At 35.4% G+C, this 27,460-nt stretch overlaps 1 protein-coding gene across 3 annotated transcripts; it reads right to left on the bottom strand.

Annotated features, from left to right (window-relative positions):
* Nipped-A (Transcription-associated protein Nipped-A) lies at positions 1-25,909 on the bottom strand. Of its 3 annotated transcripts, none has more exons than XM_088226684.1 (40): positions 25,524-25,909; positions 25,034-25,339; positions 23,357-23,551; positions 22,375-22,541; positions 21,020-21,255; positions 20,728-20,932; positions 20,381-20,620; positions 19,979-20,270; positions 19,701-19,904; positions 17,788-19,623; positions 17,510-17,708; positions 17,178-17,413; positions 16,846-17,086; positions 16,565-16,763; positions 15,797-16,124; positions 14,851-15,012; positions 14,393-14,644; positions 13,684-13,883; positions 13,522-13,592; positions 12,618-12,823; positions 12,260-12,430; positions 11,941-12,183; positions 10,912-11,855; positions 10,345-10,583; positions 9,147-9,384; positions 7,563-7,749; positions 7,127-7,263; positions 6,899-7,052; positions 6,678-6,821; positions 6,270-6,540; positions 5,981-6,192; positions 5,194-5,898; positions 4,943-5,107; positions 4,687-4,827; positions 4,413-4,604; positions 4,141-4,321; positions 3,642-3,867; positions 2,776-3,560; positions 2,110-2,249; positions 1-732 (listed from the first exon to the last, which is right to left on the bottom strand). In XM_088226684.1, the coding sequence occupies exons 1-40, from the start codon at positions 25,692-25,694 to the stop codon at positions 433-435; spliced, it is 11,721 nt and encodes a 3,906-aa protein (XP_088082810.1). In that variant the 5' UTR covers positions 25,695-25,909; the 3' UTR covers positions 1-432. The 3 variants fall into 3 exon arrangements, with proteins under 3 accessions (XP_088082810.1, XP_088082811.1, XP_088082809.1); XM_088226685.1 differs by having other exon boundaries at positions 3,642-3,825; positions 25,524-25,886; XM_088226683.1 differs by having other exon boundaries at positions 4,159-4,321; positions 25,524-25,886.
* Between the last annotated feature and the right edge of the window lie 1,551 nt (positions 25,910-27,460).

Raw genomic sequence — 27,460 nt, 5'->3', positions numbered from 1 at the left:
TTTCTGAAAAATATTTATTAATAAGTAAACACTTATTATATCTATACAAACATATATATCCTGTAAGATATTTATCAATCTGAACATGCCGAACAACACAATCATAAATATAAAAAATAATAAACCTATTCACACAAAATTAATGTTAGACCAAAGACAATTTTTTTGTATTTATACACATGTATTAACAGTAGATTTTCTTTAAAAAAGATTCAGCTTTAAATTAATTTATTTTGAAAACACGAGTTTAATAATAAATGCAATGCAATATAAAAAATGAGATAAATGGTTTTCCGTTAATCAACTCGAGGAAACACAATTGTTTATATGTACATATTTGTGGGTGATTAAATAATGAAGAAAGACTATCATACATAAAAGAAATATCACAATATTTTCCAGTCACTTAAGTGTCCAACTTTGAATTAAAACTTAAAGCCAGGGATGCCACGCAGGATCCATCCGACACAAATTGTCATGACTATTAGCTGCGGCCACCAGAGTAGCCACCTTACTGTCGGTCCCATCAAACTGGGCCAAGGAGTTGAGTCTGCCCATTATGGCGGTCACAGCCTTGGTCACCATGTTGATGATAGTCTCATTATCCACCTCTGTACTCTTAGTATCAGTATTACTGTTCGATGCAGAGGGAACATTATTTTTGTCTTCAATTTTTTTCTTATATCCAGCTATCATCTCATCTCGGAGAATAGTTCTGAGGATGGTCTGAATCTACAATAAACAAATGATCAAATTAATTAGTGATTTAAAAAATACATGGATACCATCATCAGCAGTCAAAGAATGTAACAGAATATATGTAACAAATTTTATAAACGTTAATAAGCATTATATAACAGTTAATAAATCATTAAAAAAACTAAATGCAAATAAATTTAACGCAAAATGTATCAATATTAAAATTTTGGTTTCAACTGATTTGAAATAATTTATAAATAAATTGAGGAGAAGGTATCTTGTTTTAATAGGTTATGCCTGTTGGAAGGACTACCTCCATGTTGAACAATATTACTTTGGACATTGATGTTTTTCATGTCCCCGAAGGAGATTTTCAATACAAGATTCTATTACTTTTTAAACATATTCTAAATATATTATGTGTACCTGAGTGTTAATTTTATATATACCTAGTTATATCGTGGTTATACAAGTAAAAGTGACCATTTGCAAAAATGACGAAATTGAGATTATTTACTTTTTGCCATCGTATTAGCATAATGCTTGACTGGTAAAAATGCCAAGTCAATCCGGCACTCCAAACAAAATTTAGTTTTTAAAATATGTGACCATTTGATAGAAGATCAAAGATTTTCGACAAGTAAAACTGACCAACACACATTGTCACTTTTATTAGTAAATTTAAGATCCAAAGAATTGACCAAGTAACATTTTACATGTAGGTAGACGTCACCAGTAAAGAGTTAGTTAGAGTTAGTAGTAAAAGTATTTAGTAAGTTAGTATACGTTTTGTATTTGACATATATGTTTTTTTTTATTGAAAGTTCATTAATAAAATTTATTTAGATTATTACGTAACACTTCTTAATTATTTGTTCTTTTTAATTTATTTTGTATATCTGTGTTTATTTAACCTTTATAAATATTAAAAAATCCCAAAAACATAATTTATAGTTATAAAATAAAATAAACTAAAATACTACCCTCAATGAACGAAACAAAAAGGTTTATCTGCAAAATTTCATGACAAATTTTACAGGAAAAATTGACTAAGTTTTTAAATTTTTTATTTTATTTAAAAGTGATAATGTTTTTGAAATATGTTTATACTTAACATTAAAGTTGACAGTACCGTACATATAATGTAAAATTACCAACCACCTACTTGAAAAATCTGATCTTTGAGAAGCAATTGAACTTTAGAAAAACACTAAAATGGCTCCCCTGAACATTATTGATTTTGTCACTTGGTCAATATCTCTTGTATGCCTATGATATTGTCTTTTTTTATTTATACATGTATGAATTAAGATGTTATATTTTGTAATATACCATAAATAAATAACAAATCATTTTTCTTTGTTATTAAAACAATACTTATATACATATAATAAATATTGCAAGAATTACCTTAAAATTAGGTGTCACAAGACAGCGAGCAGAAGCTATAACAGAAGCGGTGAGTGGTCCCGATATTCCTATAGAAGTAATAAACTCCGCAATGTTTGGTGTCAATCGGAAAGGAACTGGTCTATTGGCTTCTAATTCTCCTAAAAAAATATTATAAAATTTAGTATATTTTAAAAGTTGCAACTCCAATGTTTTCAGGGGCAACCTGTACATCAATTTAGTATGAAAGCATTAAAAGAAATGTAATGAGGAATTTCAGCCCCACGGAAAATTGGATACTAAAAATGTTTTCTTGCGCGCCATAAAAATTAGGGCATTAAATTGTACAGAAAAGTTTCTTGAAAATGTACAAAAAAATAATAAAAACACACCAACTCCAAGTGACGTCGCTGGTTCATATGAACCTACCAATGATATGGGAGCTGTGAAGGATATCCAGTTTGCTTACCGTAAACAAACCAATCGAGACAACTGACAGAGAAGAACCTCTGACGACACATGCGGAGTTATTCCAGCAACACAAAATCATAGGGCTGATAATACGATATATAAAAATAAAAAAAACACTGAACTTCCTGATTATGAAATTACTATCTTAAATAAGGCTAATGATTCAAGAATTATCAACCGTAGCACTATAATTAAAAATACATTCAACAAGCATACCTGTTGCATCGTCAACATCGAACTTAAAATAGGAGATATTAACAAGGCCCGAGTCTTGGTGTATATACATCATATCAGGATTCAGTCTTGTGAGGTGTAGAACGTATTCCGCAAAACAGAACAAAGACAACTGTAGGGTGAACATTTTGCGGAAGGTCCAATAATCTGTAGCGGACTGGAATGTTCTACTGGCCCATTTCTTGAGGAGATTCTTCGGGACCATGTTGGCCTGCACTTCCTTTAGTATGTCTCGGAGGACCTGGTGGGAGGCCTGAGACCCTCGGGCCTGGACGGCGGCCAGACGCTCGTAATACCGCGCCATCGGAGCGTCGTGCTCCAGGTCGTACATATTACAAGCTGACCGGTAGATATCCAGCAAGGCCATGGAACTAGGGTTGTCTTCCACAAGCCGCATCTGCGGTGACACGGCCACAACTTTAGGAACCGTGAAGTGAAGGAACCTTCTAGATGTCTCCTTCTGTTTCCCGAGGTATAGATTGAGCATTCGCAGCAGCTGAAGAACTCTTTCTTCCCTGCGAGCATCTCCCAAACCGGAGTCGTTAACTACAAGGTAGGGGTAGATTTTCCCGTTGTGACCTCTCATGTACAGCCTCCTGGCCGCAGTGTTATGTTTTTGAACAACTTCAACTCTCGGCATGAACCGAGCTATTCTGATGAAGTAATGCGAATGCTTGGGAAGGAGGAATTCGCCCGGAAGGTCAACATCGGCGGTTTTCAAACTAAAGTTTGAGAGAAATCTGCACTTCTCTTCAATGAGAAAAGATCTGAAATAAAGGAAAACTATTAGTGAGGGTAGATCAATAGCAACGGAATGGGAATGTACAATGTAATATAGTGATACATACTTCGGTAAGAGCTTGGTTTTAGCTTCCAGTATACGGACCCACTTGTTGAGCTTAACAATGAGGTTTTGTAACCTCATGGCTCCCGGTTGTGTGAAGTCGAAGTCTGCGGTGAACTGTCCCTTCATCTTTTGAAAGACGGGATCTTGTACGATGGCTTGTGCCCGACGCGCCAGACTCTCCGAAGCTGCAGAGGAGAATGTTGCACTTACAGAACTTGATATATTTTCTGAAATTGAAATTACATAAAATACTGAAAATTATAAGGCGCACGAAAGAAAAGAGCCAATTGTTAAAATAAAAAAAGGACGGCACATTTAAAATAAATTATTAACTAAGTTAAAATAGGAAGTGAGAGTGCGGGCGGAAGAAATTTGGAAAACAGAATTTTTGCGTTTTAAAGTAAAATTACAAAGCGCATACGTGGCGAAAGTTAATTTACGACGTTACATCTTTCTAAGCTGCCGAAAACCCTACACTATGCAAAAACACTGCCACCTACTCATGCCAATTCCAATACCAAAAGTCGAGACGAGCTTCTTCACAAAATTCAGGGTGTGCGGGGTGATGGTGGCCTCGTTCACGGACACTCGGTTGTCGAATGCGATAGCGTAGCACTTGGCTAGTCCTTGCTTCAGTTGCCTCAACACTTCTTCGTACCAATTCTCCCGGAACCACACCATCTGCAACAGAGCGAGATATTATACATGATTAATTTCACTTCGAGAGATTTACAGGCAGCGAGGTAGAAGGAGTTTAATGATCTTGAATTACCTGATCCACTATTCCCTCGAGGGAGGAGAGGATAGTAGGGTGAAGGTCACGCTGCATGTGCATGATCTTGGAACACCGCCACATGGGCAAAGTCGCTTTGATGGGACCCGTCTCAGTAGCTGTGGGAACGCTGGGGCCTCCTACGGAAGTGGTCGAACTTTGCGAACTGCTGGCATCGCTCAACTCACTCGGCTGCAACAGAAGACCTGGCTCAATAAAACCTTTATGCATAACTAATTAACGCACTCGGAAAATGAATGAAATGAATTGTCACCTGTGGAGTGGTGGACAGCGGTTTACCCCCAGCGTGCGCAGCTAATTCTGCACTCTTGTAACGCTCTCTCTGCTCTATCTTGAGGGTGAGATAGAGTGTACGGATCGGGAAGTATACGGCTTGAGGGTACAATCGGCCCACCTGAAAAGGGGATTTTTAAAAACTGTGGACAGTTGAAGGATAGTAATCGTATTAGAATACGCACTATGCACCATATATATCTTAAAAACAAAACTTAGAAAAATTACAGGCATACCTGTATGAGCAAATTCAATATAACGTTCCCCTCATATTGTACCAAGCAACAAAGTAATTGAGGTATCCACGGCAACCACTGGATGGGAGGTACACCGACAGAATATCGGTCAACAGCATCCATGAGACTTCCTTTTTCATCGTCGTAACTTAACATCCAAAGTACCTAAAACAACAAACAATAATTAATTTTATAAAACCATAAAATATATTACGTAATACATACTTGAATACGAACAGAAATCACATTACCTTTGTCAGATGTTTTCGAGATTTCGATTCATTTTGATGTCTACAGGCGTGCAAATAGCAAGTCATAGCAGACACTCCAACAGTTATTTGGCGGGGGTCTTTTGTAAATATCTGTTCCAAATAATCCCCCCACAGTCCCCAAGCCTTTACTAAAGTATCGTGAAGTTGAACGGCAGCGGAAAAGGCTTTGTTGGCATCCTCGGATCTTCCGAGCTGAGCCAACAACAAGCCCTTAAAGGCGTAGAACTCAGCGGTCATATCTTTCGTAAAGTACTTGAAATTCGTCGACTCTATCATGTCTAATCCTTCTTGTAGTTCGGTTTTACCATTGGTCCACGCCATTTGCAAGTGGCACTTGACTTGCTGTCGGATCTTCTGGAAACAGTCTACAATCGGAACACTAGGAATTGTGTATATTCGTTGTAGCGAATCCAAACACACACCTGACAAGCTATGCTTGCGAGCTATCTTGGCAAAGTGTATAATGGCTTGAGCACTGGCGTGCACTCCCAACATGGAATGATTGGAGGCTTGGTCAGTTTGGGATTCGTAGTGAGTAGCGATGAAAGTGTAATGATGTTGTCTCCATGTGAATATAGCTCCCCAGTGAGACAGATTGTCGGCAACTACTGGGAGACGATTACGCCATGTTTTGACAATAGCTTTCATGTCGTGTAAAGATGTCGGGCGACCGTGAAGAAGACCCTGTAAAATAATTATTCCAACATTAAGACGCGAGTAGGGCAGAATTAATGAACAAAAGTAAAATAAAAATAGGAATACGCACCTGGTGAATCTGTGCAGCTTCTGAAAGTTCCATGATTTGTTGAGCAGCTCGTAGGAGAGGCAAGTGAGCGTGGGATACGAGCGAGGGTAGGCGCCGCCACTCTCTCATGCAGAGAGAAGAGGCTGCTTCCACATGTCGCTCTACTGCTCCCAAGTGCTGCTCTCCCGGTTGGCAGATGTTCAGGAACCCCCTGTACAAGTTCACTTGCCAACCTGTAAATTGCATTTTACATTAAGTATGACTAAAAAGATTTGACAAATTATATTAAACAGATGTTATTAGGTCTTACTCATTTCCTTGGGACAATTGTATTCCACCTCCGCTAAAGCTTCTTTCATCTGAACCCAATTAGGAATACGCCAGGAGCTCTCTAGTATGAGGAAAGGGTTTCGCTCCCCTCGTGTTTGACCAATTTCCAGAAGTAGATCCCACTGATTAAGTTCTTTGGCGCATTTTATCCAGTGGTTAGTCCACAGCATGCATTCTTTTTGTATGGAGTATGGAGCAGGTCCTATTGAGGAATCTTGTTTGAGCTTAGACATGGCGACATCGTATGCTCCCTAAAATGAAAAGAATTATAAAATCTTTTCCCGACTAAATAACTATACTAAAAATCTCAAGTAACACACCTCATTGATAAGCAACTCTGATTATGAAACAATTCTCATTTAATAAACAATATTAAATTAGTACTCACCTGCGCTTGCTCATAGAATCCTTGCTGCTGGTATGCAATGGCAACGTTAGTTTCCCTATAGTGGGCATGCTTCTGCCACAGACCTGACCACATATCTTCTTCAAACAAAAGCTCGTACATGTCACTTAAAGAGTCTAGTATGTCCTGAATTCATACAAATTTTTTTAACGTCTGTAAATATACGTGGTAATGGATCACAAAATGTTTTTTCTAATACTTACAGTTTGGGGGACATTTTCGGGCTCAAAATCGTAGCAATCTGAAAAATCTTTTTTCATTTTAGCAACTACTGTAGCATCGAAAGCCATCTGCTCTAAATTAAGAGTCATTCTGTGCCATAGGTTATGAGACTTTCCGAGGTACTTCATCAGCGCTCTGAAATATTTAAAAGTTAATATGGATGTTACGCATTAATAAACTTACACATATTTTTAAAAACCTTGACTTACGGTTTAATTTCAACAGTTGGATTACATCTGGAAAGTGCTTCCACAAAAGTCGTTATTGCACTTAACTGTGACTGATGATCTTTTTGAATGACATGGGTTCCAGAAGAAATAAATGGAACCATTTCTGAAATAAGAGTCTGAAAAAAATTAAAAGGGTCTAAGAAATTCAATCATAAAACAACTCAACTGTAAAAAAAACATTTTTTTTATTGTATATAGTAAAAGTTTGGTAAATAAAGTATAAGTAATACGAGACCAAAAAAAAAAAAAATTTTTGTTTTTTGTTGAAAGGTTTTCAGACAAGGGCTGGAATTTATCCCTTAAGGAGTTATTCAAGATTGATAGATTTTACAGCAGAAAAGGAGATTCTTTTTAAGGAGAATATAAGTCTAGATATATTATGTATGAGGTTTATGACATACTAAATCAAACTTACAGTAAGTTGCCTACTATCCAATATGGACCAGAGTTTGGGGAACAAGTTGATCCAGACCCAGTGCGCCAACTGCTCGTCCATGTGACAAAGCTGAGCCGCGGCTACCAGGAGCTGCTCAGTGCGAACTTTGCGGGCCGTTTCCAGGAATTCTGATTGTTTTCCTATTAGCTGAGTGAGCGAGTGTTGTCTGCAAGTTTGCCGTTTTAATACATTATTAGCAATTCAAATTTATCTCTCCAATGAAGAATTACACAATGAAACTCTGATTTACACTACACATTTTGAAGATAACAACATTATTATGACAACATTGTTTTGACCAGGGAAGTTGCATATCGCCGGTGATACTGCAATACCGCGTAACCTGTTTGTTTTACGAAAACATGCTGAAATAAATTTGTTATAGGGACTACGAGCCATTATAGTCCTTAAAATGTAACATGATTAGAATGACAGTTGTCAGAAAAAGTGACGACATAACTTTGTAGTAACGTCAAAGGAGTTATTTATCACACAAAAAATTATTTGTATCTGGCGCGTTAATTTTTTTTTTAATACAATGCTTGAAACGTAAATCAAAATTAATATATAAAATCAGCTTTGAAACTAAAATAAACCTCATTATTAACGACGTTATCACAAGGTTACATCATTTTGCAAAAGCGTTAAGAGATGGGACAAATTAATCAATGTAAATTGATCGAATAAAAAAATAATTCATTTGATGTTGTTCATGAAAAAAGTATAAATATCTCATTTTTTGGTGAATAATTGTGTTAAACACACTATAATAGGCTTGTTTTTGCGTTTTTTATATCAATTTTCGGAAACAGAGTTTCATGGTTGCATGAAATAACTGATAAAATCGATTTGTTCAGTGATCAGTAATTTCCCATCACTAATGAAATTAGTTTGACAGCTGTCATTCTAATCAAGCTATATTTTAAGGACTATCGTTTTAATTTATTGCTATTTTTATTCTAAATAATGATAGTTTTTCTGATGCTCCAACGGTATTTTTGGATGGTTAAAATAGTAAGTAATATATTAACAGAACGCTTTTTAGGTTCCCGTGCCAAAAATTAAATAAGGAACTGAAAGCCCTACGGGAAATTGGATACAAAAAATGCTTTCTTGTGCGCAGTAAAAATTAGAGCATTAAAGTGTACAGCAAAGTCTCTTAAAATGTATGAAAAATATTATAAAAAAATATTTTAATAAAAACAATTTACTTTGAAAGGTGTCACTAGTTCATATGAATCAACCGATGATAAGAGAACTGTGAAATATATCGGTTTACTAACCGTCAAAAGACCAATCGGCAGAACTGATCGAGAATAAGCGGAACCTCTGACGTCACATGCGACGTGATATATGTACATATATGGAGAAGTAACATTTTCTTACCTCCTAGACTGCATAACAGTGTACTTCTAAACATTAATTCAGAATAAAATTAGCAAGAAATGGACCGGACGAATAAACAGAAGATATGAGCTCATAAGTACTGTGAGAATATTTTTAACGCATTTAAAAGGGTAAACAATATTTACATTTAAAAAAGTTAAATTTTTACATGTTTACCTGTTAGGGACTTGTTTATCGATTTCATCCCGTCTGTTATTGGAATTAGAGTCTACGCTAGACAAATCCATATCCAGAACATCTTCCTTATCTTGATCCAAGCTCTCATAACTATCGGGAACCTCTTCCATGCTGGTATAGATAACGAAGTTTTTCTTTTCATCGCAATCTGCCAGATTGATTACTGAAGCGATGCTTGGCAAGTGATTAACTTCATTGGAGATGTGAATTTGTGTACCTTAAATAATAATTAATAATATAAAGAGAGAAGCGTGCATTCTTCTTCGTTACAAAAATATATCACATATATATTTACGATTATTATGACAGGCATGAGAAGGTTAGCCCATTGTAACTTAAAAAAATATCTTAAAAAGTGGATAGTAGAAAAAGATATGATCGGGTATTTTAATAAAGTTGGAAGTAATAATGTTTGTTTATTGTTCAGCACATAAATGTAATTTATATTTATTTTTTATAAAATTAATGCAAAATTATTTTATTTAAATTATTTTGTTAATTTTTGGAATTTATTTTTGTATTAGTAAATAAAACAAAGTACAAAGAAAAGTTTTCAGCAATTAAAATCATTTTTAAATATGAGCAAAGATGATGAAAGCAAGTTAAAAAATCTGAATTTTGAATGAATTATGATATTGAAATAATTTGGAATGTAGTACACTGTGCCAAACTGCCATAACTAAAAATTTAATTACAATGTGTGCATAATGGCACTCTTAACATATTTATTGATGATCTTTTATATTTCATCACGACTGCCTTATTACGAAATGCTGCAGTCATAACATATTAATCAAGTGTCAAAATAAACAATAATTAAATAAAAAATTACAACAGAGATAGAGAACATTTTAGAAAACGGAATATGGAACTCTAGGCATTTACAGGGAAATCCAGTCTTTTGTATACAAACATTTGGACAAACTCACAATATTGTAATAATACAATTAACTCAATATAGTAAATTGTTTTATTTTGATCTGTGGTAAAAAATTTAAAATGTCAAAATCTTCAACATTGCTATTCTGTTTGTTGCATTTAGACTTGTGGCACTCTCAGCGGAGGGGTATGATATAAGATAAAATAAGACGTATTGTAATTCATAGTTTAGTTTATTACTTTATTATTAAACATCAACTGTAAAATGGAGGTAAACAAATGTTTTTATTATACATACTTGAAACAGCAGTGACAATAAGCAGTTCTATGCACTGCTTGATCCAATAGTGGGGTCCAATGGCATCCCAATTTTGGGAACAAATTATATACAGCAATCTATCGTGAAGTCTTCTTCTCATGGATCCATCAAACACTTCGAAGAATTTAGCTCTTATATGAGGCTGTGGACATCGCAAACCAGACAAAAATGCAGGTTCTAATTTGCATGTGAGTTCAGATGATTTTAAATGTTCATCCCTACAAAAAAATCAAATAGATTGAGATACTTTTTTTAAAACATAAATTTAACTAATTTGAAGTCTTTAAAACTATATTAGGTAAACTAAAGTTTTCTTACTTTTTTCCTTAATAATTCATACACATTACTAATATGTACATATTTTAAATCAAAACCCTTATTTACACCGTAGTGTGTTTTGATCATTTATAACAAAATGATAAGATCAGTATTACACATCAGGTTTAAGATATTACATTGAAAAATCACTTATTTCACATTACGTATTCAGTAATCAAACCCTAAAATTCATTTGTGGTAACCTAATGAAGAGATAAGTTTACATACCTGTAGACATAATTAACAAGTTCCAAGTACTGTGCATTCAATTCCAAATCATCAGGAAAACGTTTTTCAACATACTGCATCATTTTGACAAGAAGGATAGATTTTTCCCGAATAGATGGTGCTTGAGTCAAAGTCACAGGATTCCGGATTTTCATCCAATCTTCCAACATCTTGGTAATGGTTTTCATTACTTTGACATCCTGGGTTTTTTCAATAAGCCCGACAAGTATGGTGCCGATAAAGGTTTTTCTCATTTCGACACCCATAACTGAAACTCTCGTCTTAATCAGTTCCAGGCTAAGGATAAGTAATTCGGAGGACGCTGGGCTAGCTTCCGGAGTCGCGGGATTAAGATGTTCTTTAGCCATCCGTTGTAGCACCCTCATAAATGGAGTTAAAAGACGGTCTATATAGGATTCGTTCTTCATACACGCAGCTTTGAGCATCATTAGAGTACCATATAGTGTGCTGGGGTTAGCTGTAGCGTTCTTCTCGAAATTGGCGAGACCTTCAAATACCATCTTGCTAACACAGGCATAGAGGGTTTCCAGCTCTTCGTACTTGGAAGCTACATTGGAGCCAGGAGGTTCTGTGGGAAACAGCTCCATTAACTTGGCCAGTAAAGTGTGCACTAGACGGATCACTTTAGAATTGGTGCTGGTGATACAAGCGGCTAATCCTCTTTGCATTGGCTTAAGCGATGAAAGTATTTGCTCCCTCTTCATAACGCCCAAAAGGAATGTTAACAGTTCCAAAGCAGTGCAGATGTTTCCAAAGTTAGGTGAAGAGTTTTCCACATTAGTAAATACTTTATCAAACCAGGCTAGCTTTAGATCGCACTGCTGAGGCCAAACGTCAGGTTTGAGAGCTGTTTTCAGAAGGGTCACACAACGCCTGGCAAGCTGCTCCGCTGGGGATCCGCCCACTGCAGTTATCTCCGTCGTCTAAATTCATAAAACCCAATCAAATCCAAATGAAAATGAATCAATTCAAGAATATTAACACGCAATAATGTGAGACTACACTGACCTGGACTTGACAAGCTAAACGCAACAGGAGGTTAAGGACTATGTCGGCATGTGCCCTTTCGATCGGTTTGCAAGACTCAGGATCAACCTTTGGAACAGATTGAGCAGTGCTTGAACTAGAAGACTGAGATGGACTGGTCCAGCCGGTATTTAACGCCTTGCGAGGCTCGAAGCCTCTAATACTTGGGTCTTCTGTCGACGGTCGTTTTATCCCAAATCCAACATTCGCCAAGTTTGTATTGCCCTTAAATTATGAAAATATTTTGTTTATAAAAGTATTAATTTAATCAAATTTTAGTGTTAAATATATTTTTAAATACCTCTTGATCTTCGCCTTCATCTTTGATCCTTTGCAATTCCCATTTAATGATCACTTCAGCAAGATCCACTGCCAAGCGACGGTGTTCGATGGATGGATTTGCGTTGATCGCTAATTTCTGCATGGCACCTACCATGTGTCCAACTAGAGCATGCCTCACTGGATAGTAAACCTGAGAGAATATCGTAATACATACAAATCTGTCATAGCATGACGCAATAAAGAGAAAAATATCGTAAACACAAAAAGAACTACTCTGCTCCTACTAAAAGTATCGCTCTTTTGTTGATTCAGAAATATAACATATTGAATACAAAGCACTTTGTATTAGAATAAAAAACCGAGATCGATATCTATACCTTGTAATGTCTAATGACGAGCTGTAGGATGTGGAATAGTTGCTGCATGGTGTTTCCATCCTCGACGATGATTTTTTTGGTCCAGTGTGTCAGCATCGTGTTTCCATCTTCCATCCTGTAAGGCATGGCTGGTGTGAGGATCTCCAGGGCCTGCCTCACCACCTGTCTCGCTTCCACGGCATGAGCCTTCAGCAAACTATGAAATACTAAAATAAAACAAAGAGATTATAAAAATAAAAAAAACATGAATAAAATTATCCATCTATTAAACACAACATTCAAAGCTTCTGAAATCAGTCAAAATTTGTACAGAACTCCCTCTATTATCAGCCACTTTGCTTCTCCTGCCCTGCCGGTAATCTGGCATTTTTATACAGGCAGCTACCAAGCGGGTAGCTCGGTATTTTCGAACGTGAATTGGAGACAAGTGACTGCTTGTCGCGAGGTCAACGACCACTGTATGTATCTACTTTGTCTTGATTTTTACTAATATTTTTTTTTCCTTATTGTAGTTTTAGTTTAGGTTTACTCTTCAATTGCGTGTATGTACTAACCAACGTTGTATATAATACAGCATTACATACATATATGTTAACAATAAAACATGGCTTCTGTCATTTAAATGCGTCATTATTAGTGATTTTCAGTAATCCGGCATTTTCATTAATCTAGCAGCGTTCAGGTCCGATATCTGCCGGATTACAGATTATATGCGGTGAAAGATTGGTATTAAATATTTTAATATTAACAAGATTTTACGTGGTTATAATATAAAGGTTACCTCTGCCGTGGCTGAGAATAAGATTTTAACTTAAGATGCTTTTCTCTCGGGTTCGGGTTTAATTCCCGGTGAATCACAATAGTTCTATGATACTAAAAAGATTAAAATTATTATGATGCATACCTTGAAGAACGATTCTTTTATGAATGGCAAATTTGGCTATGATATGACTTAGTAAAAGATGTCCGTGATATCTTAAAGAAAAAATATACAGCAATTAGTACATATAATTATAATGTTAAAACGAGAAATATAAGTGCACATTGTATAGTGTTCAAAACCAACCTCGTGGCAGGATCAACGTAATTCTTCACCAATAAACATGGCCATGCAAATGTCATAAGTCTACGCAACTTATTGCCTTGTTTTTTATTGTTAGCATCATGGATATGAGCCGACGCTTGCTCTAGGAGTAAACAGGCAAACTGCAGAAGTGATATGCGCACACTATCAGAACAGCCAAAAGGATTTTCCGGATCTATCACCTGTAAAATGGTTAATTTCATTATTAAAATTAAAACCCATAATTAATGTAATACATATTCATGTTTTTTTTTTTTTAATTTTCTTCATCAAATTCAATATAAATTTTAATTTTCTTTTTCACCATCGAGTTCTTTTGCCTTAGTATATTAATTGAATCTATTATTTCAAAAAATGACTGATCAAGTGTAATTTTTATTATCCATTAACCATATTAGAAGGTACAAATTAAGTCAAACTAGTTTTATTTTTATGATTATGAACAATAAAATATAAATTTGCATGATACATTTTTTGTTCGGGAGAATGCTTTTTTCTTTCTTCTATAAAATCATTGATTTTATACTTTGGTCATTTTCAAAATATATAATCGATTAAATTATTTACATTCTTTTTATGTACAAACGCTCGATATTGAGAAAAGGAAAACTAAACAAAAAATATAAATATATAATATACTTGAAATTAAGACTAAAACTGGGTATATTTTATATTAAACACTCCAACTTACATTGTTGATAAATACAGAAACTACATTATCAGGATTGTCTTGGTACGGAGCAGGTGGTCCCCCGACAATCTTATGTCCCTTCTCGAAGCTCACGGCAAAACACGGGATCAGGATCATTTGTAAGACTTTAGCCTTTAAATCTTGAGACATTGTATCTGTTTGGAAGTGCTCTACAAAACGGAAGAACGCTCGTCGCTTCCACTCAATAGTGTAGTTTTGAGCAACTGTGTTTTCAAGAAAATCTCGAAGAAACTGTAACGACAGGTACGCATTATTGAAAAATGATGTAATACCTTACTTTTCATACAATAAACACTCTTTCAATAAATCACTTGGCAAAAACAGTTAATCTCAAGTGTGAATTTAATCAAAAGCTGGCTTAATATTATGTGGATTTAAATGTCAAAAAATAAAGAATTAAAAAATACAAAAAAATTCTTGTACTAAAAATATATAACCTGGAAAACTGGAATGAAACGATTACACAGAGCTCTCAATAGTTGAAATAGTAAATCAATATCATTCGGGTGGTGGCAGAAGTAATGCAATAATATTTTCACTATTAACTTTGGCTCCTTCCAGTGAGTAGAGTCCACCGTATCAACATTCTTATGTGTTTCCTGCAAAATGATGAATCACATTATTAGCAAAGTTTCGTGTACAATGGAAGTACAGTATGAGATGAAATCAGATGATTCTTCTGCTTGTGTTATCATGTTTAATTAAAGTTTTTTCAAAGACCATCTATTCTAAAACTCATATTCTGGCTGGGTCGTTTTGAACATTGTTACCCCATTGTGTTTTTGATCTCTCTATGTATAATAAGGCATTCTTAAAATGTGTAAACCCCACGGTTAAGATACTATTTTCGGAGGAGCCACAATTCTCCATAAAGTCTGGAGCTCTTCATTCTACTTGATTTTTCGTAGTCCATTCTTATTTACTACTGGTCAGAAAAATTTCTTATTCTAGACACAGACCATGCATCCATGATTAACTACCATGTACGTAAACAGAGTAAAAATTAAAGATGTTCAAATAAATATAATACTTCACTTCACTGAGGACGCATTAAATTAACTAACCAGAATCAATGATCAATCTTCTCATTCCCAAGAAAATAAATTGCGATTTTTTCAAAGAACCATTGCTTTGTACATGACATGTAAGGTTGCTAAGATCTACACAGGTCGCAATGACTTCAGGAGCTTATATGGCACTGACACCCATTTCGCAAAATAAGAAGGCTACTAACCACAATCGTCCAAAGTATATTAAAAACATATAAATCATTTACTCGGTCAAGCTTAAGACTGTATGTTTAATCCACATGTGTGAAAGTATTACAATTAATAGTCATATCAGATGAACTATCAATGAAATAACCAAAGATGATTAACATACCTGGTACTGATCATTGCACCATATCCTCTTGAGTGCATCCACAATATCTTGCTGAGTAGATAGCCACTGGTCATCAAACTTGATGAGCAATGAGATGATCCTAATGGCTTGGTGTTGCATCTCATTCTTGTCCGCGTGTGTGAGGTTGGAAGGTGCGTGAGTGTGAGCTAAAAGTAAGGTAACCAAGCGCATCTTCTTCACATTTTGCAACACTTCTCGATACGGTTTTCCCTTCTCGTGGACTATCAGGTAAATGAGGAACCTGCTAGATTGCTGCTCTTTTATGCTATTATCACTAAGAAATAGCTCTAATGTTTCTTTTGGGAACCTGTAAAACAGTATTGAAATAACAGATAAATTATTATATTATGTAGCCTGAGACTCATTTAAAACCATAAATTAGGGAAGTTTTAATGGTAGGTAAAACCTTCCTATTATAACATAGCCTGTTAGATCCTCAACAAATGTATTGTGTTTCCAAAACTAGTTGGCTTCATAAAACTTTTTCAGATTTTCCTGGTCCATCTCATATAATTTTCAGACAGCATTGCAGCGACCATCACATCAGTCCAGATGATGGACGCTGTAATACGGTCTGAAAGCAAGAAGTGCAAACAATACATGGCATAATAACCCAGCAAACATCATATAATATACATACATAGATTATAATATGAATGATCAAAAACACTTGAGAAAACCTATAAATTGTATTATTTTGAACGATCAAAGGTGAAAAATAAAATGAAATAATAAAAATGAAATAACCTTAGCAAAAATTTGATGAGTGGTTCTCTGAATGGTGAACCTGCTTCAATCATAAGGGCCTTCTCAGCTTGCAGAACCAAACGGCATAATGATTCTAGAGATTTACTCGATGCTGCGGGAATTTGGTGAAAAATACCAATCAACAAAATTATCTTCTGTTCATTTTCACCAGTTTTTGATGCTCCCAAGAAATTCGTACCTACAACATGATATCCATACATCAAATTGATGAACGAAAAAAGATATTCAAATTCTCCAGTAGATAAATTCACTTTACATACCTCTGGATGTTTGAATAGCGTGATCCAAAAGCTTTTTTAGAAGCTGTAGCAACTGTTCGGAGAGTTTTTCGTTGAAAGATGAAGGAAAGAGTTGCGTGAGATACGACAATCTTTTGGCACTATTGACGCTTAGATTCCTGTAATCCCCTAACGTAAGCAGAAGAGGTCTCATAATCGGATGAACAATTTCCATATCTATTTGGAAGCCACTCAAAAACTTCTGCATGCATTCAAATCCAGCCTGTCAAAATCAAAAATATTTTAACACAACATTTTTTTAAATTGTATTACGGACCAATTCACATCCATTAAATTTCGGAAACTAGACTTACGTGTTGCAGTTCAGGGTCTGATTTCTCTAAAGTTTTATACAGAACATTGAAAATTTTCTCTCGGAAGGGTGGCCCCTGAATATAATGACAGGAAGCTAAAGCTCTCAGGGCAGACTTTCTCAAGGGCACCAAATTGACACTCTTGTAGCAGGCGTACTTGCCCAACATCGCATCATCCGCCTCACAGATCGCTATCAGCTCATGGAAGAATACTTTGTGTTCCGTAATAGATAAATCTATAAATAAAATAAAATCGAATACAATTTTTAGCTTTCAGAGAATAAAAATAAGAGCATATTCCGCATAATCAAATTGTTACGTTATTTACTCACCAATGGTAAATAGACGAGGATTAAGAGTGGTGCAGAAAGTGGTTCCATCCATCAGCCCCATTTGAGCATTAGCAGGTTGGTGTCTTAGTAAATGTTTTTTAGGTGGAATGATATCAACTAAAACTTCTCTGTGCGGATCCATTACTTCAGTCACTGTTTTGTTTTGTAGTTCAGCTATAAGTCGGAGAGAGTGCATGGCCTAAAATATAAACAGATAATGTTAAAATGATCTGATCTGAAGAACAAGTAATAAGATTGAAGTAACATTATTTTCCTACCTGTTCTCTAACAAGCACATGAGGACTGGTAACCTGCCTCACCAACTCGTGTAAGGCGTCCTGCAAAGCTTTATTCCGGGCCATCATTACTTCCGTTTCTAAAACTCTCAAGTTTTGTTCACTTACACCGTTAGAAGATCCGGTAACGCAAACTCTTATCATTTTTTCCAAATTCACAGTGGCCATATCAATAGCACCGCTGGATACTTCGCCTGTCAAATCCATCATTACAAAAAGAAAAGCTTTGAGGAAAGTAAACATATGTTGATATACCCATTTGATTGCCATTTTTTCAAACATAAACTTGATTGCGATACAACCTCCGAGTTTGGCGTACCACGCACGCTCATAACACAAGAGAGACATTCTTTCGGCTAGGTATTCCATAAGTGGCAGTTGACACGCTCGCTCTTTTCCACCCAAGATGGTAGCGGCAGTTTCCATCATCAATACAAGAGCTAAGTGCCCAGGTTTACAAAGCTCCTTTTCCTCGTGTCCCATAATTACAGCAATCGCATCGATGAGAACCAACGGATCTAATCCGGTACACGAAGCACTTTTCCTTTGAGAGAGAGCAAACGGACCGGCTTGCTGCGCAACCGCCACCATCGTGTAATGTCTTACTAAAGCTACCATCGTGGGCAACACGAGGTGACGCAGCTCTTTGATGGCTGCCGCAACAAACATTCCGGTTAGCGCAGTTTGGTGAGTCGTCCTGGTCACACTATCCAAGCACTTGTAGTGAGGACTCGTCATGGGAGATATTTTCCCTTCGAGGAAACTTGGGTGCAGGAATAACTTTTGCAAAGTGTGCTTGTCATCGTCCAAGCAGAGAGATGCGGCCAAATAGCATCTTAACACTTCCCAACATTGCTTTCTATAAAATGGATCTGTGGTACTGGATTTTAAAGCGCTGAATGCTGTGTCTATTACTTTTGATACAGAAAATTCAATCGGTTGATGATGTTCTTGGAAGTAAGCAATAACTGCCGGTCCATCAGATTCGGTTTCTTTATATTCCAATCTCTGGGGTTCTATCATCATTTTGCGATTCCCACCGCCAAATTTGCCTAAAACTCTGAATGCAATACGAGCAACATCATTATTTTGCAGTGTTCTCCATAAAGCTTGCATCAAATCGGCTCTCACGGGTTGAATATGTTCGTATAAAAAGTCCGGCTGAAGGTTATCCACGCATAATTCTAAAGTTCGCAACCCTTGCGATATCAGTGTATGCGAGCCATTCAGGGCAGATACTAGTGGATCCATTAGCATGGGTAGGTATGGCAGCAAACTACTAAGGCGAACTGGAACAGTGAGGCACAGTTCTACAAACAAATCTTTCATGTGTTGTTTATGCAGACCACTCTGTAGTCTATTTAGACCTTCTAAAAGGTTGGGTAGTAAGGGTAGGAATTCTTGATACAAAAGATCGTGACTTCCACCACCAATGGACCTGAAGAGTGCCCTTAGAAGCAAGAAGTAGTTGTACGGTTCCTTGGCGGTCATGGCATACTCCATAGCTTTGTTGACAATACTGTGCAAATGTGGCCTCAACATATGTTCATTTTCAGAAGGAAACAGACTCACAGATCCAAAGACTAGTTTAAATAATCTTAAATATAAGTTGGAGCGTTCAACATTTGATCCCATTTCTTCCATACGCTCTAAAAGGTACTCCACGAGGACTGTGGCAAAAATAGGAGAGATCGACGGGTTAGACAAGAAAGTGTTAGCTATTATTTGCAAAGTCATATTTTTGTTTATTCTCTCCACCATGTGCGATATAGTGGCTGTAAATATTTCTTGGAATGTTTGTGGATTCATCATGGAGAACTGGAAAATAATTTTCATTTTGTTATTTACCAATTAAAACATTCAATGTATGATGCCCGGTAATGAAGGAAACATACCACTCCGCTAAAATGCTCCAGGACTTCCTTCTCCTCTTTAGTTCGCACCATGCTAGTGGGGGGACGTGGAGCGGGAGAGGGAGATGGCGCAGCCTGAAGAGTGTAGATATCTAAAGACTGTAGTCCCCAACGTACCAGGCGTATAAACATTAAAGTCTCTCTCGGTTGAAATTGTTTTTGACTCGGAGACCCGTCGGATCCTCCCTGTAATAAATAAATATGTTGAAATTATATAAAATAACATAAAATAAACATACACAGATCAAAACAAGTTTTACCTTGCAAGAAGCACACCCCCAAGTAATAGTTTTTACACCGCATACAAGAGTTTTGACCAATGTCCTGTAATCTGCTACATTATAGTTATTGACTTGCGAAGAGGGAAATCCAAATTTGGACTTTTCTTCAGTTTTCTGAGCAAATACATCAATAGTTTCTTGTGAAGATCTCTCATCCTCAGTGCGCATATCAGAAGAGCTGGCAGAGAGAGGCACCGGAGTCTGTGGCGTATTTGGAGGTTGTCCTTGTACAGCTGCGCCTGATGCAGGAAACGCGGTGCTGGGAGTTTTGCTGCAAAATAAATTACTCAGCTTAAATAGATTCAACAGTCTGTGAAATTATTTAAAGCCATTGAAGAGGCAAGTTAACACAGTTGTGTATATATTTTAGGGTTTACTAACCATTTGGCCATCAATATGGGCAACTGAAGTTTAGAAATGGTTTTGAACTTCAGCACAAATACTTCCAGTATCCTCAATAACAAGTTACGTCCCTGCAGAGCCGGTGGAGACGGAATAGTCCCCCCCGTAGTTACACCAGCACCTGCAGCTCCACTTCCTGATGGCGTCACCTCATTTTCGGAATACTGACGGATGCAATCCACCAAATTTAGTAAGAGTTTGCATGACATCGTTTGTATGCTAAAAAAACATGATATAATAATAGAGGAAATTTTTGTTACGTGATATATTTTAAATAAATATAATATTAAGTTTTGAAATTTATAATATTATCTTTTAGAACTCACCTGGTCGGCAGAGATTCATCATGGACATTTTTAGAAAACAGATGAGCAGCTCTTGCGAGATCAGACAGCGGAAGGTGTTGCCTTACATGGTGCACTAGATCAGCCAGCGTAGAGTATGCGATGGGACGAAGGGACTCGTGAACGGTCCATCCTCCTCCCAAAAGAACATCTTCATCAAACAGTCTTTCCATGTAAGGTACAAATTCTTGAAAATAAAAATTTATATATTTATTACCAAGCATGTAGATTACATGTTACTCGTTTATTAGTTATACATTAAACATATTCATACTTAATCTTAGATCTGTGGCTAAGATGTGTCGGGTAGCTACTATAAGTTCTTTTCTAGAGTGCGCCACTTCCGGTGGACATAATGTAAGAAGACCAATGATTCCTTTGACCATCTGTCCAGCATGACTAGAGACTTGTTCCTGATAAACCCTTATGATGTAAGCTAAGAATGCCAATGTTTTGATTTGGGCCCCAATAAAATCTACAAATACTTCCTTGTTGAAACTCGGGGATTGCCTGAAAATATTAAACGATTTTATTAGAAGGCAAAAAATTAAGTTTGTATTAATTACATGGTTTTGAAAACTCAAAACAATGTTGGTTTCTACGAGTCGATTTAGTTGATATAATTTCCAGTTTTAAGGTAATAGATATTTTTTAAAGTTTCGCATACTCAAAGAGGAAACACGGTCTGAATTTTCTTCATATAAACATATTCCCGTATTTTCTTCCAGGATTATAGCACTAGAGCGATGTTATTTTTTACACACTATAAATATTTAGCATTACCGTGTCTCTATCATTTCACTTTTGTGATAAATTGTTTATTATGGGAGTTTGGACGGTCAAAATACCCAAAAAAGTGTCCAGTTTTAACTGCCATCTTCGGACGTACACAGCGTGTAAAGTGGCCACTTAAACCAGTCAATGACAGGTCATAAGCCCTGTAGATGCCTAGACTTTTATATTACCTTTTCGAAAATGTTCTTCATCTCTGTTGTAATGTTAGTATATAAATATGATGTGCGGAAAACAAAACAGCAAAATGTCGATTTTAGTTAAGCAAAAGCAGTCCGACGTGGAGTAGTCTTTTTCACACAGTATCGGGGAGGCATTAGCGAGAGTGACAGAAAAACAATGTTCAATTACCTATTCATCAAAATTCCTAGACACCGCATATCCTCTTAAACAATTATTTTTTAAATGATCATAAATAATATATAATGTCATTATGAAACAAATTAGTCGTTTTTAATAAAGGTTGTTGATATTGTGGCGGGCAAACACCAACAGCCGTGAGGTTGGCAGGTCCGAACTCTGCTTTGGCCCGCAACGCGTAGTCCGCTGCAACGTCAGCCCGGACGAGGCTACTAAACACTGTACATCGAAAGTACTCAACACATTTCATGTTGCCTAGCCACCAGCTCTCCGCCAGTGCTCGCTATTGTAAATTCCTTCTGTACAAAATAATAGGATGTAACCCAAAGCGTATGTGTGTAGACAAGTACTGGATTTAACCTAGCAATATTTGGCAATAAGCCCGCCAATGTACAAAAAGTTAAATAAATAAATAAATAAATTTTTAAGAGTGATTTAGTTTTTAAAAGGTAAAAAATATCACATTGAATAGATTACCTGTGTACAAGAGACGGTTGCAGAGTGATAGTTTCCATTATCAGAGGGATAAAGTTTCCAACCTCTTCGTGAACATTTTGCTTGTAGAGTTGATACATTAAAACTACAATGATTGGTAATTCCTGAAGAACTTTCAATGACAACACAGACTTTGGGATTAGATTATACTGAAAACATAAAAATAAATATTACAAGGGAAAGTACGTTATATTATAGTTTTGACTTTGCTACTAATGACGTTATGCAGCGTAGTTGCTGGTTGAATGGCTAGAAGAGTCGCAATCAGTAAAAACTACGGTAACATATGCTATGTAGTTTTTAACTAAAAATAAATGCATGAATAGACGGATGTTCCCCAAAATGCGGTGCTCAGGGATGTTCCAATTTAAAAGTTAATCGGACATCAACATTAAAACAATTTAACAAAAATTTATATTTGATCAAAACCGTATAAACTCAATATGAATCTAATGCTTAGTAATCAAATTATTTAAACATTCAAGTAAAATCATTGCTTGTGAAATTTGAGCAAATTGTCGTTTCGGATTGGAATATTTGCATTCATGTTGCACGGATATTTTAGCCAGTCGGGGCAAGTTTACAAGCATGTGCCGTTCATGGTTGTGCCACTATGAACTGTGTCATTAAATAAGTATTATGTTGTGATTAAATAAAATTTAAAAAAACATTTCTGGTGTGGAATTGGTGCAAATAGAATAATATTTATATTAATTTAGTTTAGTAGAACTACTAATTCGTTCAATGCATTTGGATTTTCATAAGATTGAATATAATAACTGAATGCATTAAATTATTTTCATTCAAACGATTCATTTCTATCAAAAACAACAACAAAAAATCCAATTGAGAGTATCGATTTTCATGAAATATTTTTTTATTTGTGACTTGACAATACAAGAGTAATGGCAAAAGTTCAAAAAACATTTAGTCTAAATTACAATACCAACAAAAGAATACATACTGTAACAACGGTGCCATCTACCAACTTCTTCTCAGTGTGTATGGGTGTTACAGTGTAGGTCTCAAGGAGCAACTGTTCGATGTTCACCTCGGAGAGATCCTTAACGCGTAGAGTGGATCGGGGCTCAAAAATTTTCGGCAAATGATTTGGCAAATCTGAATAAATGGCTTTCACCCATTGCAAGAATTTGTGTATCTGAAAATAATCTCAATAAGTCCAACCTACGTAAATGTATTAAATTACCAAGTATTTAAAAAAAAAATATTGATTGAATTGGCATTCGCTTGGTAAATTATTACAAACTGTTACTAATGTTGGTAATACTAATAACTTAAGTTTTTATTTGATGATGAACTACTTCGGGAACTACACTGGCTACGTTTTCCACAGAGGGTAGAATACAAACTCTGTTGGCTTATGTATAAGTCACTGCACAACTCTGCTCCGGAATATCTAAGGGAACTATGCATTCCAGATGAACTAGCTGACAGGCGGTTGCAGGCCCTATGGCATGGAATGCTCTCCCAGCAGAGGTGCGAGGCTGTGAAAGTGAAGTGATGTTTCAGAAAAAACTTAAAACTCACTTGTTCTCTAAATCATTTGAATAAATCCGTAGCATGTGACAACAAAATAAATTATTTTAATTAAATTACAAATTTAAAAGAATCACTATGTAAAGCGCCCTTGAGGTATTTTATTACGAAAATGGCGCTATATAAGTTATCCATAATAATAATAATAATGCCTGTTTTTTTTTATTTTTTATTTTTTTTTATTTGATTTAATAGCATAATTATACATTTTTACAATTTAAAAAAATTTCACTAGTTATATTTTTACTAAAACTAAAATCCCACCAAGCCACTTTTTGTGGCTTGTTTAAATACAAGACTGATTGCTTTGCTTCACTTAACTTAATGCCTAAAGAATATTTAGACAGGCTGTATTGGTATTCCCCGAAATTGTTCACGATTTTGTTAGTTTCTTAATTATTCCTGTTGTACTCTTTCAAGGCTGTATAAGTTGCAGTGATAGATAGTGTTTTAAACTGGAGATGTATACTCTTGCGATGTTACTAGGCAACAATTTAAAGTTTCGATTGTTTCAGAATGAGGAAGTTCAGTGCTACGGGAAACTAGATTTAGAATTAAAAATAGAATCAGATTGTGGTCCTGTGGCTAGTGTCTCGGACTCACAGATCAAAGCAAAGGTCTGTAGTTCGAATCTCACTCTACCCCAACTTTATTCCCATTTTCTAATTGTGAGTTATTTACAACTCGTTGAAAATGGCCCTCAAAATGAAATAATTGGGTAAATCATAAGAACGCAAATAAGAAAATAATTAAAAAAACAACTATTGTATTTTCATTGCTATAATTTTTTTAAGTTTTGTAATTTTGAAGTTACACCGCCCGTGACCTCACGAGTTCAAGTCGTTAAGTTCCGCTGATTGGTGAATTGGCTTCCCGTAAACCGGAAATCTATCACAAAACTCTACCCTTGGTTGATTTTGAAGAACTAGTGACGTCATTCAAAGTAGTTCATTTTAGTATATTTTTCATGCATTTTCAATAAAAGTCGCCATAAAATTTAATAATCTTATTTTTACCCAATTTCCAACAGCACTGAACTTCCTCATTAAGTATGTTGTTATATTTTTATAATAATGGCACTTACATCTACTTCTGGGTTATATGCAGGTCTGTACGTCTTGTGCATTTCCATAAATATCTTAAGGCACACTAAAACATTTTCTTCATTTTCAATTTCCATCAACTTCAGCATCAGAATCAAAATGTTCTTAACAAAAGGCCTTAACGTTTCACTAATGGGTAATCTGTGTATAAATTCCAAAATCAATTTCCGCACTTGCTGGATATTATATTCAGCTATAAAATGAGTGTCTCCGTCTTGGAGTATTTTTAAAAATATTTTAAGGGAATGATCCAGAAATTGTGGATATTGAGCCGAATTAGTGATAACCTAAAAAACACGAGAAAAACACAGTTTAGAAGAATGAAATACATCTTGTAATATTTATTTGATAAATTAAAAAAACTTTTATGGTCATAATCATTAAATATATTATGTATTTATGCATCAGTTCATTATATATCATAGACATATAAAGTGTTTGGCACAATAATTTCTTAACATGTTTACATACTTCAAAATTCTCGCTTAACTCTTGGGCCGCTTTAAGTTTAATTTCATCTTTGGCTCCTGGGTCAGCAAGCATTGTAACGTAACTTCTGTAAGTATTCATCTGGGCTAAAGGGTCCCCAGATACCCCAGAAGTTGGTGGTCCCATCATTGTGTAAACTTTTATGTTTTGCATATACGCATATTTTTATTACAATCCACCGTAAACGTTCATCAGTAAACCGGTATTTATTTTAAGACAAAATTGAAAACTAATCCGCTAGTTTTAATTATTTAAAGTCGAATAGTGTACTTTGACACTCAAATTAAATAAAACAAAACACAAATCTTCAAAACCACAACGGCGGCGGCGCCGGCACACCATTTTGCAGCAATAATTGACCATAGACTAAACCTAGAATAGACAGTAGACTAGACCACTGACGATTATAAAATAATATTTTGAACGGAATTTATATTACGGGGCCAGTAAATACCTCCACTAAAAAAATATGAGTTTTTTTTTGTTTACTTGAACCATAACTGCTGGATGGATCTAGTAGGTGTTGCGTGAATTTTTATATGAAAATAATTTTCAAACGTTACTTTAATTTTAGTAACGGCTCTGCTTTCGCAGATGACTGTAGATAAGAACATTTTACTACACAACAGAACATGTTAATAATGTGAAGAGGAAAATGAAACGACAGACCTCATTCTATTTAACTGCAACTTGTTACCCAATGAAGATTTTTTATAGACATTTACTTATTGGGTCTATCTTTTCCCCTAGCGAGTCAAACATTAAAAAAAATACAGAAACAATGTTTCAGACCCGAAGTACATATTTTTACAAACTAAATTAATTTAAAAATCAAAATAATGGTATACAAATTAAATACAGGGTGTTCATTAAACCTTGTCACATCTGAAACCACGATGATCAGTATGAGCAAGAAAACATATTGGTCCATTAAAATATTTTTATAGAACAAATAAAATTAAAAAAAATAATATATCAAAAAAACAAATTGTTGTTTACTTCTGCAGGGGTCAAACGAGGAGTGGGAAGGGGGGAGTGTGGTACTGCGCCACGCTCCTCTCACTTCTCCCCTGCAGAAGTAAGCAACCATTTGTTTTTTTTTAAATATTTTGTTTTAAAAAAAAAAATTGTTATAAATATTTATTAAATATGCTAATATGTTATTTTGCCCATACTGATCACCGTGGTTTCGGATATGACATGGTTTAAAGAACACCCTGTATATTATTTATTATCACTTTATTGTTCAGCTCTGTACTATAAGTTGTTTACGAGTTCATACTTGTGATCCGCTAACTATTGCAACAATAACTTTGATAAATTTAGGCATGAATCACTAAAACTTGGATGCTTTGCCATTTTTTTTTTAAAGTACAAATTTCACAAACATAATAACTTAACTGTACTCTTTAAAAGAAGTAGGCTACGTTAGTGCAATAGTATTATTTTAAGTCTAGGTGTCGTAAACATAAATGTCGTAAAGCATTAATGTTTACAACATTATTGTTCTTGAGATAGAATTCTGTACAGATAAATTAAAATTAACAACTCTACATATTTAACAAAAATTAAAGCGTTACTGTAAAATAAACAAGAGAAATGAAGAAAATATGTATAATGAACAGTGTGAGTGGAATTACGAAAAATGTTAAAAATCTAATAATCAATAATGCAAAACACAAGTAGATGTAAAAATAATTTATCACATTTCCCTTTCCGCACCTAAAGATGCATAGAGCGCTGCATTGCAATGCAGCGCCCTATGCATCTTGCATTGGTAAATCATGATAAACCAATTGTAGCCACATATGACTAAATACGCGTATCTTTGTTATCTTTTGCTCTACGAAAGTAATTTATCGGCCCCATGGAGTAATAGTCAGCGCATTAGCCTACCATGAAAGAGGTTTTGGGTTCAA

Source organism: Micrasema longulum, unplaced genomic scaffold, assembly GCF_059751315.1.
Source record: "Micrasema longulum isolate JH-2025_06_02 unplaced genomic scaffold, ASM5975131v1 h1tg000461l, whole genome shotgun sequence".
NCBI classification, from domain to species: domain Eukaryota; kingdom Metazoa; phylum Arthropoda; class Insecta; order Trichoptera; family Brachycentridae; genus Micrasema; species Micrasema longulum.
This window is presented reverse-complemented; position numbering and strand designations above follow the sequence as displayed.

What these genes read in the sequence shown, in the direction of transcription:
- Nipped-A (XM_088226684.1), bottom strand. Translation starts at nt 25,694, where the DNA reads ATGCAAAACATAAAAGTTTACACAATGATGGGACCACCAACTTCTGGG. An exon ending in CCGAAAATGTCCCCCAAACT is followed by an intron (nt 6,822 to 6,898) that starts GTAAGTATTAGA and finishes GTATGAATTCAG; the next exon opens with GACATACTAGACTCTTTAAG. An exon ending in CGCTGTCCACCACTCCACAG is followed by an intron (nt 4,605 to 4,686) that starts GTGACAATTCAT and finishes CTTCTGTTGCAG; the next exon opens with CCGAGTGAGTTGAGCGATGC.